This window comes from Myotis daubentonii, assembly GCF_963259705.1.
Source record: "Myotis daubentonii chromosome 1 unlocalized genomic scaffold, mMyoDau2.1 SUPER_1_unloc_1, whole genome shotgun sequence".
Lineage (NCBI taxonomy): Eukaryota > Metazoa > Chordata > Mammalia > Chiroptera > Vespertilionidae > Myotis > Myotis daubentonii.
Genome location: NW_026775446.1, coordinates 421,693 through 438,179, shown reverse-complemented (window position 1 = coordinate 438,179; position 16,487 = coordinate 421,693). Strand labels below are relative to the sequence as shown.

The 16,487-nt window shown below is 51.2% G+C and overlaps 1 protein-coding gene and 2 gene segments (V, D, J or C); all 3 read left to right on the top strand.

The window, feature by feature from the left end:
- Positions 1-8,668: 8,668 nt before the first annotated feature.
- Positions 8,669-10,981, top strand: LOC132225700 (uncharacterized). Its single transcript, XM_059680713.1, has 4 exons — positions 8,669-8,758; positions 8,840-9,257; positions 10,136-10,349; positions 10,934-10,981. The coding sequence occupies exons 1-4, from the start codon at positions 8,713-8,715 to the stop codon at positions 10,979-10,981; spliced, it is 726 nt and encodes a 241-aa protein (XP_059536696.1). The 5' UTR covers positions 8,669-8,712.
- Positions 10,982-12,574: 1,593 nt separating this feature from the next.
- Positions 12,575-13,061, top strand: LOC132225741 (immunoglobulin heavy variable 3-23-like; the record flags this gene model as incomplete). The annotated part of the segment is given in 2 exon segments: positions 12,575-12,658; positions 12,754-13,061. Coding segments are annotated over 2 exon segments (354 nt in total), but the record flags the coding sequence as incomplete, so codon positions are not given.
- A 2,381-nt stretch (positions 13,062-15,442) lies between these two features.
- On the top strand, positions 15,443-15,871 carry LOC132225699 (immunoglobulin heavy variable 4-59-like). The segment is given in 2 exon segments: positions 15,443-15,488; positions 15,660-15,871. Coding segments are annotated over 2 exon segments (258 nt in total).
- Positions 15,872-16,487: the final 616 nt, after the last annotated feature.

Here is a 16,487-nt window from a genome sequence, read left to right as displayed (position 1 = left end):
GTGATGATGATATTGACAATCCCGGTGGTGATGATGGTGGTGATATAACTGGAAAGGAATCTTGGTCCAATGTCTTGGTGGGAATCTGTCCTTTCCCACCAATCTGCCATGGGCTTTTTCAAAGGCCTGTGTCAACTTAGAGTTGGGCCATTGGGGTCTCAATCCCTAATGGCATCTGAAGAGGAGGCGCCTGCTTTGTTTACTTACAAGAAGTCACTGTGTGGACAACCATCATGTGCATAGAAAATGAGAAGAATGGTTATAAGTAAGCAAATTGTGGTGATGATGATGAAGATGATGATGATTACAATGAAGATAATGGACTGAGACAGGAGCCCTGGTCTAATGGAATGAAGGCTCCTCATACAGACACAACTTCCCCTTGACTCCTCCAGTGAGGAATGTCCACTCTTCCCAGTGAGTGTTGAGAAATTTCATAAATGGGATGCCAACGAATTATGCAACTTGGGTGATTCATGGTGAGACCATGTGGTTAATCAACCCAAAGGTGTCAAAGTGGGACTACCTTGGACCTGGGAAGGTGTCACCTTCTAGAACAGAGACACGGTGAGAATGTGCATGTAGGAAGCAGGGTTCCCTTCCCACCAGTTTACAGTGAAAGGTTCATTATTTCCCTTGATCCCTGCCTGCATGATCCTTAACATTTCTACTTCAATCTACTCCTGCTCATCATTATTCAGGTATTTCCTACGATGACACGAGCTGTCACCCTCATGCTCTTCACTTCCTTCTGGGCCTTCACTGGAGGCTTTAAACCCACATGTCCATTAACTCTCTGTTCATGAGCATCAGGCACATCTGTCATGTGTCTCAAATCAAGTCCAGCTTCTTCACCTTACCCAGTTCCACAGTCACGTCCACATTTATGGGTAGTTTCCCAGCAGCGCTCCCCTCTGGTACCTGAACATGCCCCAGTCCCTGTGGCTGCTGTAGCCAATCCACATAGGAAGTGGAGGCTCAGCAATTTCTTGGAAATTCTTTGTAAAAGAATCCAAAACAGGACTCATCAAAGACAATATTGTTAAATTAGCGAGGTTAAATTAAAGACTTTTGTTCCATCAAAGATTCCATTGCACAAATTAAAACATAAACATAATGACTGTATTTCCAAATCAGATGTCTGATGGCAGAATGTACACATAATGCATTAAGGACATTACATGGTTGTGGCAAAGCCCAGAACCCTCTCACCACAGTGACCTCCCAGGGGAAGGGGAGGGGGAGGCTGGGATGAGGGTTTCCTCTCTTGGTTGTATTTCCCTTTCCCATGAGAAATTCTATGGTAGGAATTCTGTTCACTCACCTCCCTCTGAACCCCAACATCACTGATGACACCAGACTGAGAAAACTGTTACAACATATGAATGTTTCTGAGTTGTGCACATACATGATCACTGCTTTTATTTTGTGTCTTTTCTCCACTAAAACCATGACTATTTCTTATGTAACTATTAGGGATCTCTGCCATAGGCCATGAGCTTGCATATCAAATAGTTTGCATAGGAAGCTACAGACATAATCACAAAATTTCCAACTTCAAGAATCACAGGTGTATCACCTTTCTGTGCTTGGAAGGTAGTTTGTCTGATCAAAATAACATCATATATTAATATATAAGATACTGAGAATGGCTGTCATTTATTTTTATTTTTTGCACAATGGTAGGAATTATTTCCATAAATTATATTTAAAAGATCGGGAAATGAGGATGCAATAAGATTTTGAGAATCAGAAATGGTCTGAACAAATGCTAATCCCTTTGACACAGGTTTAAAAGATTCATGAGAAGTTAAAAGTGTAACCTACTCATCAAGTCCACAATTTCTTCTTATTCTCAGAGAATTTAGGCCAGTCACTGACCTAATTCCAATGTGCCTATGGCCCATGTGATCCTCTGTCCCTGACTTACATGGTGAATGAGGTCAAGGGAAGAGATGCCTGAAGAGGGACTCCAGAATGACCAGGGCAGCCTGACTTCTGTCCCTACACTTATAGGAAAGGCCTCCCCACATGCAAATTTCTGTTCAAGCTCCAGGGTACATCCTCTCCTGGACTGTTCAGGCTCACAGCTCACACAGGGCTGAGTCTCTGGGAAGGCAGAGCTGTGGTCTAGGAGAAGATGAGTCTGCTGGGTCTTCTCCTGTGCCTGCTGACAGCCCCTCCCCCAAGGAGAGGGTCTCAGAGGTCAGACATGGGTCATTGGATGGCTGTGACTGCAGGTGACTGAGAGGACTGATGCTCCTTGTCCCCAAGTGTCCTGTCCCAGGTGCAGCTGCAGGAGTCGGGCCCAGGACTGGTGAAGCCCTTGCAGACCCTCTTCCTCACCTGTGCTGTCTCTGGATTCTCCATCACAACCAGTGGTTACTGCTGGAGCTGGATCCGCCAGTCACCAGGGAAGGGGCTGGAGTGGATTGGGGTCATATGGTATGATGGATACACTTACTACAGCCCCTCCCTCAAGAGCCGAACCTCCATCTCCACAGACACGTCCAAGAACCAGTTCTCCCTGCAGCTGAGCTCCGTGACCACCGAGGACATGGCCGTATATTAGTTGCAGGACACAGTGACAGGAAGTTAGTGTGAGCCCAGACACTAACCTCCCTGGGGGAGACAGCAGGGCTGGGCTGCAGGGGAAGCTCTGGACACCAAGGGTGCTGCTCACATCATAAGATGATCGGTCCACCAGGGGGCGCTAGGCAACCAAGGATCAGAGCATCGAGCCCAGGAGCAGGTTCAATTGGAGGTTAAGGCCTGGGGTCCTGTTGTCCTCTGGGTTTTCCTATTCAACTCACATTTACTGCTGATCTTCACCAGAGTCATGAACTATAAATTATTCTAATTTGACAACGTCCCATTTGCCATGCACCATTCTCAGGTTCTCACCTGGAAAAAAGGCAGAGAGTCTTTTTGTGCCCAAATGACAATTAAACATCAAATCTTCTGACCTACATCAGCTAAATCTAACCAGAAGCTCTGCTGACTCAACAGTGCAGCTCAGCCCCACAAAGCTCAGGGACCCTGGCAGCAGCAGGAAAGCTGCGTCCTGGACAGTGGGCACCAGAGTCCTGTGACCACAAAGATAGAGAGGAAAGACCCCAATGGTGAAGGTTATTGACTTGTCATCATGATCAAAGCATGGAGAGTAGATGACACCAGGCAGAGTCAGAGGGATGCAGCGCAGATTGGTACAGGCATCCAGGTGATGACACACACACACACCAAGGGATGTGAAATGTTTGTTATGCGCAGGGTTTAACACTCTGGGAAGCACAGAAAAGTTCCTTCAGAATGTTCCTTCAGATGTGCTTGGGTAGAGCCAGGAGAGTAGACTGGCTCAGGGATTTTATTTTGTTGAGATGGTTGTGGAGGGGGAGGAATTCATCCTATAGGGGGTTGTGTGGTTTCAACTTCTTACTGACATCTGGAGAGGAGACCCATCCTTTTTTTTTTCCAGATTCACATGTGGGGTCAAGTGAGAAGAGGCAGGAATAGGACATCAGTTCGCATCAATCAAACAAAAAAGATAATAAGTAATGCTACCTATTTTACTTAACAACTAGAGGCCTGGTGCATGAAGTTTGTGCTTGGGAAGGGTCACTAGGCCTTACCAGCAATCAGGGCTGATTGGGGCCTTCTTGTGCCCATCGGGGTCTTCCTTAGTTCCGTGCCACTCCTGGGTGGTCAGCGCATGTCATAGCGTGCGATCGAACTCCTGGTCTCCAGGTCGAACTCCTGAGGGGACACGTTGAATGTTAGCCTTTTTTATATATATATAGACTAGAAGCCCGGTGCACAATAATTTGTGCACTGGCAGGGGGAGGGGGGTCCCTCAGCCCAACCTGTGCTCTCTCACAGTCTGGGACCCCTTGGGAGATAACCACCTGCTGGCTTAGGCCAGCTCCCCTGGTGGCATATAGCACACCCAATCCCTTGGTGTCTTCCCTGTCTCCCCCTGTCACACATGGCAAGCCCGAATCCCACACTGGGTCGGGTGGCCGCTCAGATCATGCTGCCGCCAGCCCCGCCCACCCGCCCACCCCGCCCACCCTGCCCCACACACAGCAGGCCCGGGATCCCGCTGCCACCTGCCCTGGGCTGCACACGGCAGGCCCGGATCCCGGGCTGGAACGGGCAGCACCTGGGGATCTCGCTGCCACCCACCCCGCCCACCCTGCCCCACACACAACAGGCCCGGATCCCACACTGGGGCTGGCGGCAGCTCAGGATTGTGCTGCCGCCCGCCCTGCCCGCCCCGCCCCGCACACTGCAGGTCAGGATTTCCCACTGGGGCAGCCAGTGGCTGGGTATCATGCTGCCACCAGCCCCAGCACAGTGGGATCTGCCTGCAGTATGCAAATTAGCCGCCAACTTTGTTGGCGATTAATTTGCATATCACACTGATTAGCCAATGGGAGGCATAGCGAAGGTATGGTCAATTACCATATTTGTCTATTATTAGATAGGACTAGAGGCCCGGTGCAGAAAAATTTGTGGGCTCATAGGGGTCCCTCAGCCTGGTCTGTGCCCTCTCACAGTCTGGGACACATCGGGGGATGACCACCTGCTGGCTTAGGCCCACTCCCTGGGAGATTGGGCTTAAGCTGGCAGTCAGACATCCCCCTGGCAGCCCGCGAGCTCTTGGGGGATGTCCACTTGCCAGCGGGGAGCAGGCCTAAGCTGCAGTCAAACATCCTTAGCACTGCTGAGGAGGTAGGATAGGCTCCCGCAACCACCGCTGTACTGGCTGCCATCAGCCTGGCTTGTGGCTGAGCAGAGCTCCCCTTATGGGAGCGCACTGACAACCAGGGGGCAGCTCCTGCATTGAGCGTCTGCCCACTGGTGGTCAGTGTGTGTCATAATGACCAGTCATTCCCAGTCGTTCTGCTGTTAGGGTCAATTTGCATATTACCCTTTTATTATATAGGATAGAGACCTGGTGCATGGGTGGGGGCCGGCTGGTTTGCCCTGATGGGTGTCCCGGATCAGGGTGGGAGTCCGACTAGGGTGCATGGCCAGCCTGGGTGAGGGGCTGAGGGACATTTTCAGGCTGGTCACACCTCCTTCAGGGTGGGGGTCCCCACTGGGGTGCCTGGCGAGCCTGGGTGAGCAGCTGAGGGCCATTTTCGGGCTGGCCACAGCCCCTTCAGAGAGGGGGATCCTGCTGGAGTGACTGACTAGCCTGGATGAGTGGCTGATGGCTGTTTGCAGGCTGGCCTCAGCCCCTTCAGGGTGGGGGTCCCCACTGGGGTGCCTGGCCAACCTGGGTGAGGGGCTTAAGGCTGTTTGCAGGCTGGTCACAGCCTCTTCAGTGTTGGGGTCCCCACTAGGGTGCTTGGCCAGCCTGGGTGAGGGGCTGAGGGACATTTTTGGGCTGGCCACACCCCCTTCAGAGTGGGTGTCACCACTGGGGTGCCTGGCCAGCCTGAGTGAGAGGCTGATGGCTATTTGCAGGCTGGCCAAGCCCCTCAGCAGAGACCCTCAACCCATGAGGGTGTGGCCATCCTGGGTGAGGGGCTGATGGCTGTTTGCAGGCTGGCAACAGCCCCCAGACACCCAAGTTCCCAGTGGAGGCTGGCTGGAAGCAGGTATGTGGGATTTATTTGTCTTTTATAATTGAAACATTGTTGCCTTGAGCAAAGGCCGCAGCAGGCCAGGGCAGGTGGGAAGCTTGGCTTCCTCCATCTCCAGAGCAACCAAGACTCCTGCTTGCTCCAGCTCCATGGCTGCCAGCCCCCATCTTCTTTGGGTTAATTTGCATATAGTCGCTCTTATTGTCGGGTGGGTGTGGCTTGGGCATAGTGGAAGTGCAGTCAATTTGCATGTTTTTCTTTTGTTAGATTAGATTATAAAAATTTAGTAAAGCCCTAACCGGTTTGGCACAGTGGATAGAGCGTCAGCCTGCGGACTCAAGGGTCCCAGGTTCGATTCCAGTCAAGGGTATGTACCTTGGTTGTGGGCACATCCCCAGTAGGGAGTGTGCAGGAGGCAGCTGATCAATGTTTCTCTCTTAGACGATGTATCTAACTCTCTATCCCTCTCCATTCCTTTCTGTAAAAAAATCAATAAAATATATTTTAAAAAAATAAAATAAAAATAAAAATTCAGTAAACATTGAAAAAGGGGTCATTACATGTGTACAAAACAACGACTATAGAAAATGTGAAAAATAATGATAAATAAGAGAATGATGATGATACAAATGGTAGTAGTGACCTTGATGTTACTGATGACCATAGCATGGGATGGGGGATTGGTCCATTGTCCTGGGTGGGGTCTCTCCCCTGTCCAAGGCCATCAGTTAGTGGGCAGGCCTTGTATCAAATTTTATGTGAGGCCTTTGTGGTGTCAAGTTCCAATGACATCTAAAGAGGAGACTCCTGCTTTTATTATTTGATAAAAAGTCATTGTGTGTGGACAACCACCATGTCTACAGAATATGAGAACAATTATAAATAAGCAAATGATGCTGATGATGCTGATGGTGGACAGAGAAAAGGGCCCTGGTCCACTGAAATGAAGGCTCCTCATACAGACACACCATCACCATGGCTCCTCCAGTGAGGGCTGTTCACACCTCCTTCCAAGTGTTGGGAGATCTCATAAATGGGACCCCAGCAAATTTTGTGCCTCTGGTGATTCAGCGAGAGACCATATGAATAAGGACCCCAAAGGTGTCCAAGTCCTAATTCCCTGGACCTGGGAAGGTGTCACCTTCTAGAACAGAGACACTGTGAGAATGTGCATATAGGAAACAGGGGCCCCCCTCCCACCAGTTTGCAGTGACAGGTTCCTTATTTCTCTTGATCCTGCCTGCATGACCTTTAACATTTCTACTTCAATCAACTCCTGCTCATCATTATTCAGGTATTTATTACGATGACACGAGCTGTCTTTCTCATGCTCTGCACTTCCTTCTGGGCCTTCACTGGAGGAGGCTTAAATCCACATGCCCAGTAACTCTCTGTCCATGAGCATCAGGCACATTTTTGTCATGTGACTCAAATCAAGTCCTGCCTCCTCCCCTCCCCCAGGTCCACAGTCACGTCCACATTTATGGGTAGTTTCCCAGCAGCGCTCCCCTCTGGTACCAGCACCTGCTCCAGTCCTTGTGGCTGCTGTAGCCAATCCACATGGACAGTGGGTGCTCACAATTTTCTAGGGAATTCTTTGTAAAATCACCCAAAACAGGTGCCAATAAAGAAAATACTGATGTATTGAATAAAAGTCAAATATTTCTCCCACCCAGAATTTCATCAACGATATTCAATGACAAGCTTAGCATGAGATTATATTTCGGAATCATGTGCCTGATGGGAGAATGAGTGTAATACACATTACTGATGTTGTATATTATGGGGGAGAACCCACCACCATCTGATCACAGTGACCACCCAGGGGCTGGGCAGAGGGAGGTTGGGAGGGAGTGATTCCTGTCAGGTTTGAAGTTCCCTTTCCTGTGAGAAATTCTACTGTGGAATTCTCCTCACTCACCTCCATCTGAACCCCAAGATCACTGATGACACTAGACTGAGAAAACAGTTCAATCTCCTTCCATCATCATTTCAACATATGAATGATTCTATGTTGTGCACATACATGATCAACGCTTTTATTTCATGTCTTCTCTCCAATTGGGGCCATGACTATTTCTGATGTTACTATTTGGTGTCTCTGCAGTAGGCAGTGAGCTTGCATAAAGAAAGAGTGTGCATGGGAAGCTCACGCCTGTCAGAATGGCTGCCATCAACAAATCAACAAATGACAAGTGCTGGTGAGGATGTGGAGTAAAGGGAACCCTAGTTCACTGCTGGTGAGAATACCAACTGGTGCAGCCATGATGGAATGCAGTATGGAGTTTCCTCAAAAAATTAAAATGGAACTGCCATTTGACCCAGTGATCCCACTTTTAGGAATATATGCAAAGGGATACCCAAATACCAGTTAGAAAAAAAATAGGAACAATTATGTTCATAGCAGCACAATTTGTAATAGCCAAGATCTGGAAACATCCCAAATGCCACTAGGAAGCTGAGTGGATAAAAAAGCTGTGGTACATTTATACCATGGAATACTATGCAGCAGTAAAAGAGAATAATCTCTTATGCTTTGGGACAGCGTGGAGGGACCTGGAGAGTATCATGATAAGTGAATAAGCCAGTCAGAGAAAGACAAGTATCACATGACCTCACTCATATGTGGAACCTAATGAATAAAATAAACTGATGAAGAGAATGGATCCAGAGACCTGGAAGCATGGAGCAGACTGGAGAATCTCAGAGGGATTCGTGGTCGGGTGGGTGGGTGGGAAGAGGTCAACCAACAAACTCGTATGCATATATGCATCATCCGGGGACACAGACAAGAGGATGGTGATGACCTGGGCACCCGGGGCTGAGCTAGAAGGTGTCATTGGGGGGCAAAGGGGAACATGTGTAATACACTCAACAATAAAGGTTTAATTTAAAGAAAAAAGAATTAGGACTTGGACCCTCAGACTCCCAGTGAACACGGTCCCTGGGTCACCCATTTCCTCTCAGGTGGGGTCAAGACCTCGACTATGAAATACTCTGCCACATGAATATGCAAAAGAGAGGAGGTAGACCAGGTTAAATATGGGTAAGTCTGTGCCCTGAGGGCATCACCCACAGCCACACCCTCCCCTACAGAAGTGCTCACAGCACAGCCCTCAGCATGGACTGGAGCTGGAGAACCCTCCTCCTGGTGGCCATGGCGACAGGTAAGGGGCTCCTGTCCTGGGTTAAGGAGGGTCCAGGGAGAGTCAAGGGGGATTCCACTCACTCCTGTCTCCTCCCCACAGGTGTTCACTCCCAGGTGCAGCTGGTGCAGTCTGGGGCTGAGGTGCGGAAGCCTGGGGCCTCCGTGAAGGTCTCCTGCAAGGCTTCTGGATACTCCTTCACCGACTACAACATGCACTGGGTGCGACATGCCCCAGGACAGGGGCTTGAGTGGGTGGGGATGGTTTTCCCTTTACTTGGAATCACAAACTATGCACAGAAGTTCCAAGGCAGAGTATCCATAACCGGAGACACATCCACGAGCACAGCCTACATGGAGCTCAGCAGCCTGAGAGCCGAGGACACGGCCGTGTATTACTGTGCAAGAGACACACTGAGGGGAAGTCACTGTGAGCCCCGACACAAACCTCCCTACAGGAAGGTCTCTGACCACCAGGGGGCGCGCAGGGTCCCTGAACACAAGGACCAACCCAGCAGCAGGTGCAGTTGGAGGTCTGGGCTGGTTCCTGTGTGGTTTCCTCTTCATGTCACAGTATCCCTCAGGGAACCTCTGCATCCTGATTCTTCGCTGACGTCTGAGTCTCTGAGTGAGAAAGTCTGCTGTAAAGAGATAACTTTCTCCTGTGAACAAAAGGCAGAGAGTCTCTTTCATACACACTTGTGCCATAATAAGTTTTATCCTCAAATCTTCTCACCCTCATCACCTTAATCTAACAAGAGGCTCTAATGACTCAACAGTGCAGCTCCCCTGAATGCCGGACCATGGGCCCCACATGTGTGTGAACTCAAAGCTGCAGAAGGAGGACCCACAGAGTGACAGTCCTGGTCTTGTCCTCATGCTCACAGCACCCAGAGGAGTGGGCACCATGCAGAAGCAGAGGCACAGCAGCTGGTGCAGATGTTCATGACACACACACACCAAGGGGACATGGGATGGTTATTATGCTCCTGATTGAAACCCCTGAGAAGCACAGGAAAGATCACTCAGCAAGTCAGACCTGCTTGGATGGAGACTGGAAAGGAGAGGGCACAGGGCTTTTATTTTGGCGAAGTGGTGGGGGAGGGGGAGGATTGTGCTTCTAAGCACTTATGTGGTTTCAATCTCTCAAGAAGTTCTACAGAGAAAACTATGGCCTCCTCCCTCATGCCTGGCACTGCTTTCCCTGTGGCCCCTGCAGTCCCAGGCCCAGGTGAGCTGCCCTGTGAACCACCTCCTCCTCAAGGCCCTGCCACCAGCTGGGCAGCCGCCACCGCCTCGCTCCTGCTGTCCCCTCTCAGTTCTCACGTTGCCATGGGCCAGAGCAGGACTAAGCGCTTCGAGAATCCTCAGTTCGCCCTCCAGTGACTGTCAGGCCCAGTTGGCAGCAGCAGAGAAGGGGACTGAGCAAGAAGAGGCTGAGCTGCTGGAAAAGCTCCAGCCCGCAGCGCCCAGGTCCCCAGGGTGCATGCCCAGGGCTGGACCAGCTGGTGCAGCAGTGGCTGGTGCTGCTGGACCTGGGGGACCTGGTGGCCTGGACCCCTGTGCCCTCCGCCTCTGGCCTCTGGCCGATGTTGCTGGACACCAGCCTGGCGGTGAGGGAGAGGCAGCGGTGCCTCAGTGGTCTCAGTGCTTTGGAGGCTTTGAGGTTTGCGAGGACATGGTGACTGCGGATCCCGTGACCCGGGTCGCACTGGTCCCAGAGGGCAGCGCTGGTGGGTTCAGATGCGGGGCCTCCATGGAGGAGAAAGAGCAGAACAGAAACCATGTGAGAACGTGGCGCGAGGCCACAGGCGCTGCGGAAGGTGTGTGAGCGCAGTGATGGGGCAGCATCTGTGTCAGCACAGAGGACGTTTGGAGATGGTGGGACCGTGTTTGAGTGGGTTTCCCCAGGGGACCTGGCTGCTGCAGGAGCATGTTGTCTGTGGGCGGTCCCTGGGGTCCCACAGAGCTACTGGAAGCGCTGGGGGCACAGCATGGGGCGGGCTGGAGGCCGCACGCTGCCCCCTGCTGGTCTCTGGAAGGTGTCCTGTGGGAGCCATTGGGGGCGCCCAGAGTGGAACTGAAAGGGCATGGTTCCGTCCAAGAGCCGGAGCAGGACCTGGCCCCTTCCCCAGGGGGGCCGGGGGGGCCGATTCCCTCCCCATTCTCCCCTCTCCCCCCCCAAAAAAACCCGCAGTTGACCAGCACTCCTCAAAACCGGCAGCTGCAGGAGATGGTTGTATGATGGCTGTGTTCTACCAGATGTCCAGGCAGACATGATCTTGGTCCGGGGTCCGAGAGAGAGAGAGAGAGAGAGAGAGAGAGGGCGAGAGAGAGAGAGAGAGAGACTGGGGTGGGGAGTCGACAGGATGTCCATCCCTAGCCTTGGTCTGGGGAGGGGAAGTGGGATCACTGGGTCAAATAAGAATTCCATTTTTAATTTTTAGATAGAAACTCTATACTGGTTTCCATAATGGCTGCACCAGTTTGCCTTGCTAATGGACCAAATAAACTAATGAACAAAAATAGACCCAGAGACATGGAAGCATGAACAGACCATGGAACCTCAGAGGGGAGGCAGGGGAGGGTGGGGAGGGTGGGTGGGAAGAGATCAACCAATGAACTTGTCTGCATATATGCCTGATCTGTGGACACAATGAGTGCTGAGGGCCTGGGGAGGGAATGGGAGCCAGCGGGGAGACGATAATGGGAGAAAAGGGGGACTATGTAATACTTTCAACAACAAAGATTAGAAAAGAGAGAGAGAGAGAGAAAGTCCTGTTCACTATTCTATTTTCCAGTACCTGCCTTGCTCTCTCCCCACTCCATGTCATCCCTCACCTTCCCTCCTTAACTTCAAATGCACAAACCCAGCTGCAAACGGTTATTCTCCAGAGCATTGGAGGTCTCACTCCCCAACAGTTGTCAACATTTTGCCTGGAATAAAATCTAATAAAACATTCTCTCCATGTTTGGACAGTTCTTACATCAACGTGTTGTCTTTACTTCATTTCCCACATATGTTCATCCAGGTTTCTTCCCCGTGTGGAGAGGGAGGTGCACACAATTATGAAAAACCTGCTGCCTCCACATGATGGTGGTGGTGACTCTAAAGAGTTCGCACCCTTTGGTGTGAGGATGACATTCCAACCACTGAGCCCACCAGCCAGGGCTCCATGTGTACATGATGGACATTCTCCCACTTTGAGAGGCTGGGAAACAGAGCTTTTGCTCACGAACAGCAGGGAAGTTGAGTGAAATGTGTGCTTTCAGGAAGGAAGTTGCGTGTTGGTGAGAGTGGCAGCAGGTTTGAGACGGAGGCTGCAGCCACAGCATCCAGCCCAGCTTCTCCTGCCTCCTCACATGTAGAGGTTCGGGTTTTGTGTAGGATCTGATTGAGGAAAATAACAAGGAGAATCTTTCAGTCTCAAAATAAAAGCATCTTTTAATGTAAATCCTTATTCCCAAACCCCAGAAAGGCAACATGGCTCACTGCGGGGGAAGGAGACCGAGAGGAAGCCCCACCATGCGCCTCTGGGGGAGCACCTGGGTCCTCATCAAAACCCCGAGGTAGGAGGATCTCAATCCTGGAAGCTGCCCCCAAAGGAATGGAGTCAGGGTGATGGGTCTCAGGAAAGGAGGGAAGGAAGGGCGTCAGGACATGACCCCCTGTGGCCAGCATCCTTGAGTCCTTTCCCATCTGGGGTTGCCCCGAGGATGACAAGGTCAGGAATGCAGCCCAGGGTCCCAGCTGCACCTTATATGCAGACTCCATGCAAATGGGGATCTCCTGCTCATAAAAGGGGGTCCTTGCCCGGCATGTTGGGGAGACACCCAGAACCCAAGCGCCTCAGACAGGACCCCAGCGGCTCCACCATGGACTTGGTGCCAAGCTGCGTTTTCCTCCTGATCATTTCTCAAGGTCGTTCTCAGGAGTGGGGAGCGCTGAGACCTGTGCCTGTGCTTGTTGGTGCTTCCATGTGATTCTCAGTCCACCTTGTGTCTCTGTGTTTGCAGGTGTCCAGTGTGAGGTGCAGCTGGTGGAGTCTGGGGGAGGCCTGGTGCAGCCTGGGGGGTCTCTGAGACTCTCCTGTGCAGCCTCTGGATTCACCTTCAGTAGCTACCCGATGAGCTGGGTCCGCCAGGCTCCAGGGAAGGGGCTGGAGTGGGTTTCTGCTATTAGTAGCGGTGGTGGTAGCACAGGTTACGCCGAGTCTGTGAAGGGCCGCTTCACCATCTCCAGAGACAATGCCAAGAACTCGCTGTCTCTGCAAATGAGCAGCCTGAGAGCCGAGGACTCTGCCGTGTATTACTGTGCGAGAGACACAGTGAGGGGAAGACAGTGTGAGCCCAGACACTAACCTCTCTGAGGAGACAGCAGGGCTGAGCTGCAGGGAGCGTTAAGGACCCCAGGGGGCGCTCAGGACCAGTAAACCCAGGTCCCAGCTCAGAGGCTCTCCCTGGAGGGTTGTGCAGGCTTCCTATTGGGGTCAATGCTTTCTTCCCTCCTGGTGTCCCTGGGGCAGTTCCTCTTCCTTCTTTGCGTCTTTAATTAGATTCTCTGCAGGAAAAAAGCAGGAAGTGGCTGTGTGTCAGATCTGGTTGACTTCTCATCTGCGTCCTTCCTGTCACCAAGTCCCTGGTGGTTGCGCTCTGGTTTGGAAAGGCAAACATTGTAAGGATTCTGGTCCCCTCACTGAGACCTAAGTCCACCAGCCTCGATACAGTGCTAGGAGGGGAACACGGAGTCCAGGCCCCAAAGCTAACCTGAGTGTGACCAGCCCCTCGCTCTGCCCCTAGAAGAGCCCTTTGTGGGCAGTTAGCTGCTTGCCTCTCACTGACATGGCTGCACATGGAGATGTAGGGTCGGACCCTGTGGCACTGCCCCTCAGAGATCCTGGAAGTGCCTACCTCTCCCTGAGCCCCAGATGGAGGCTGGACGCCCTGCTGGGTGCTGCTCCCCGTGGGTCTCATAACCTGGTCCCAGGGGACGTGTCCTAACACCAGTCCTGCTTCCCCAGGGGAACCACCTGCATCCTGAGAACCTGCTGAAGGGAGACATGGTCCCTCCCACCTCTGCTGTGCCTGCAGCTCCGCAGACACCAGCCCATCCTCACCCTCTGTCCCCTGCCGCCCACACTCTCACCCCATGGGTCCTGTACAAGATGTCCCGTGTGGGGGTCTGTGCCGTCTCCTTCCGGCCCTGGTAGTTTTGCCTTAAATGCACCCCCTAGCCATCCCCTCATGCCCATCTCCTGTGCCTGGCCCTCTCTGAGACGCCAGGACCAGGGCCACGGAACCGTCCTGCTGAGCCCACGTGCAGTGCCCAAGTGTGATGTCAGGTCCTGGGGGCCCCTCCTGTGTCAGGTGGGGACACAGCTGAGCACTGAGCTCAGAGCACCTCTAAATGCTCACACCTGGGCTGAGGGAACCTCCAGGGCCCTGTGAGCTGCAGAGCATCGTGGTGGACAAGCCCATGGCCACTGCGGTCAGAGGGCAGTCAGGGAAAGGCTGGGGCCTGGTCACCTATAATGTTGCCAACGTTCTGCCCACTAGAGCCCAGGTACACAGGGAGCTCTGTGAACCCTGAATGTGCAGGGACAGCCTGGCCAGCATTGCTCAGTGGTTGAGCATCAACTTAAGAACCAGGAGGTCATGGTTCAATTCCCAGTCAGAGCACATACCTAGGTTTTGTGCAACATCCCTAGTTTGGGTGTGCAGAACACAGCCAATCAATGTTTCCCGCTTATCATTTATTGTTCTATCTCTATTTCCCTCTCTTTTCTTCTATGATATCAATTTAAAATATTTAAATAAATAAATAAATAATAAAATTAATGCAGGTTTGATTCACAATATGGGCACATATGGGAGGGAACTGATCAATATGTCTCTCTCACATCGTTGTTCCTCTCCTCTCTTTCTCCTTTCCTTACCCTCAACAATCAATGAACACCTCCTCAGGTGAGAATAAATTAAACAATATATATATATCTGTACCTATATGTACATCTACCAATACATCTACATCTACATCTACATCTACCTCTACATCTCTATATCTATATCTATATCTATATCTATCTCTATGTCTATCTCTATCTCTATCTCTATCTCTATCTCTATCTATCTATATCTATCTATATCTATATCTATATCTATATCTATATCTATATCTATATCTATATCTATATCTATATCTATATCTATATCTATATCTATATCTATATCTATATCTATATCTATATCTATATCATCTATATCTATATCTATATCTATATCTATATCTATATCTATATCTATATCTATATCTATCTATATCTATCTATATCTAATCTATATCTATATCCATGGGAGCAGAGGCACATTGATGTTATTCCTAAGGAGTCACTGACTGTGCCCACATCCTACTTCCTGACCACCTCCTGCAGCATAGCCCCTGGTGTGGAAGGAGAGGTCCCTGGGCATGGTGACCAGGACCCCAAGGAGGGCCTGGTTCTCTGAGGGCACAGTCAGCACCTCCTTCCAGGAGAAGCCCCAGAGACCAGGATCTCCCTCAACTCTTGCCCTTTGTATGTGCAGACACCTCCCATATGCAAATGACCACGTGGGAGCCTGTCACACACACAGTTGGCATCCACTTAAATGCAGGGCCTCCTCACCCTGGAGAATACTTTCTGGGGGACGAGGACCTCCCCTGCAAGACATGACTCCCATGTGGCTCTTCCTCTTCCTGCTGTCAGCTCCCAGATGTGAGTGACTCAGGGCTTAGATGTGAGGAGATAGGGACCCTGCATCTGAGCCCAGGACTCACTGTGTTCTCTCTGTCCCAGGTGTCCTGTCCCAGCTGCAGCTGCAGGAGTCGGGCCCAGGACTGGTGAAGCCCTCGCAGACCCTCTCCCTCACCTGCACTGTGTCCAGAGGCTCAGTGACCAGCAGTAACTACTGGAACTGGATCCGTCAGCCACCAGGGAAAGGTTTGCAGTGGATGGGGTACTGGACAGGGGGCACAAGCTACAACCCAGCCTTCCAGGGCCGCATCTCCATCACCGGTGACACGGCCAGGAACCAGTTCTCCCTGCAGCTGAGCTCCGTGACCACCGAAGACACAGCCATGTTGTGCAAGACACAGTGAGGGGAAGTCAGTGTGAGCCCAGACACAAACCTCCCTGAGGAGCCAGCAGGGCTGGGCTGCAGGGGGGCATCCCAGACAGCAGGGGGCGCTCAGGACCCACAGCACAGAGAGCAGCCCCAGGAACAGGGGCAGAGGGAGGTGGGAGGGAAGGGCCTTCCTGTTGGGCACAGGGATTTCCTCTCAAGCTCTCAGCTGCTTCCAGGGACAGCTGTTCCTTCTCATGTTCTCCTTGCAGACAACAGTAAAGAAGGGACATGTGTTTGCAGGTGACATGTCGGCAGGGATTGGGGACTCTTCTTCACAAATTCTAGAAGTGGCTTTTTTTTAACTATCTTTTCAACCTTTCTAATGTTAACGTAAAAAAACCATTGAAACCTGTAAAGAATTTTGTCAGTTTATTTGAGCCAAACTGTCGACATAGGCCGGGAAGCAGGACCTCAACGATTTGAGATAGTGCTCCAGAGAATGGCAGGGTTACATCCGTATTTATACATGAAATTCATTGGTGACAGATTTAAGGAGGTGGGATTAAGCGAAGTGGGGAAACCTCTGTGATAGGATAAAAAGTAAAATGATGGACACATACTTAGGTGGGTGCAGGATCAATTAACGTGAT

Excerpts from the sequence above, each read along its gene's own strand:
- LOC132225700 (XM_059680713.1), top strand. The coding sequence starts at position 8,713 with ATGGACTGGAGCTGGAGAACCCTCCTCCTGGTGGCCATGGCGACAG. Across the intron at positions 8,759-8,839 it reads CCTGGTGGCCATGGCGACAG|GTGTTCACTCCCAGGTGCAG; the intron begins GTAAGGGGCTCC and ends TCCTCCCCACAG. Across the intron at positions 10,350-10,933 it reads TGCTGGACACCAGCCTGGCG|TTGACCAGCACTCCTCAAAA; the intron begins GTGAGGGAGAGG and ends AAAAACCCGCAG.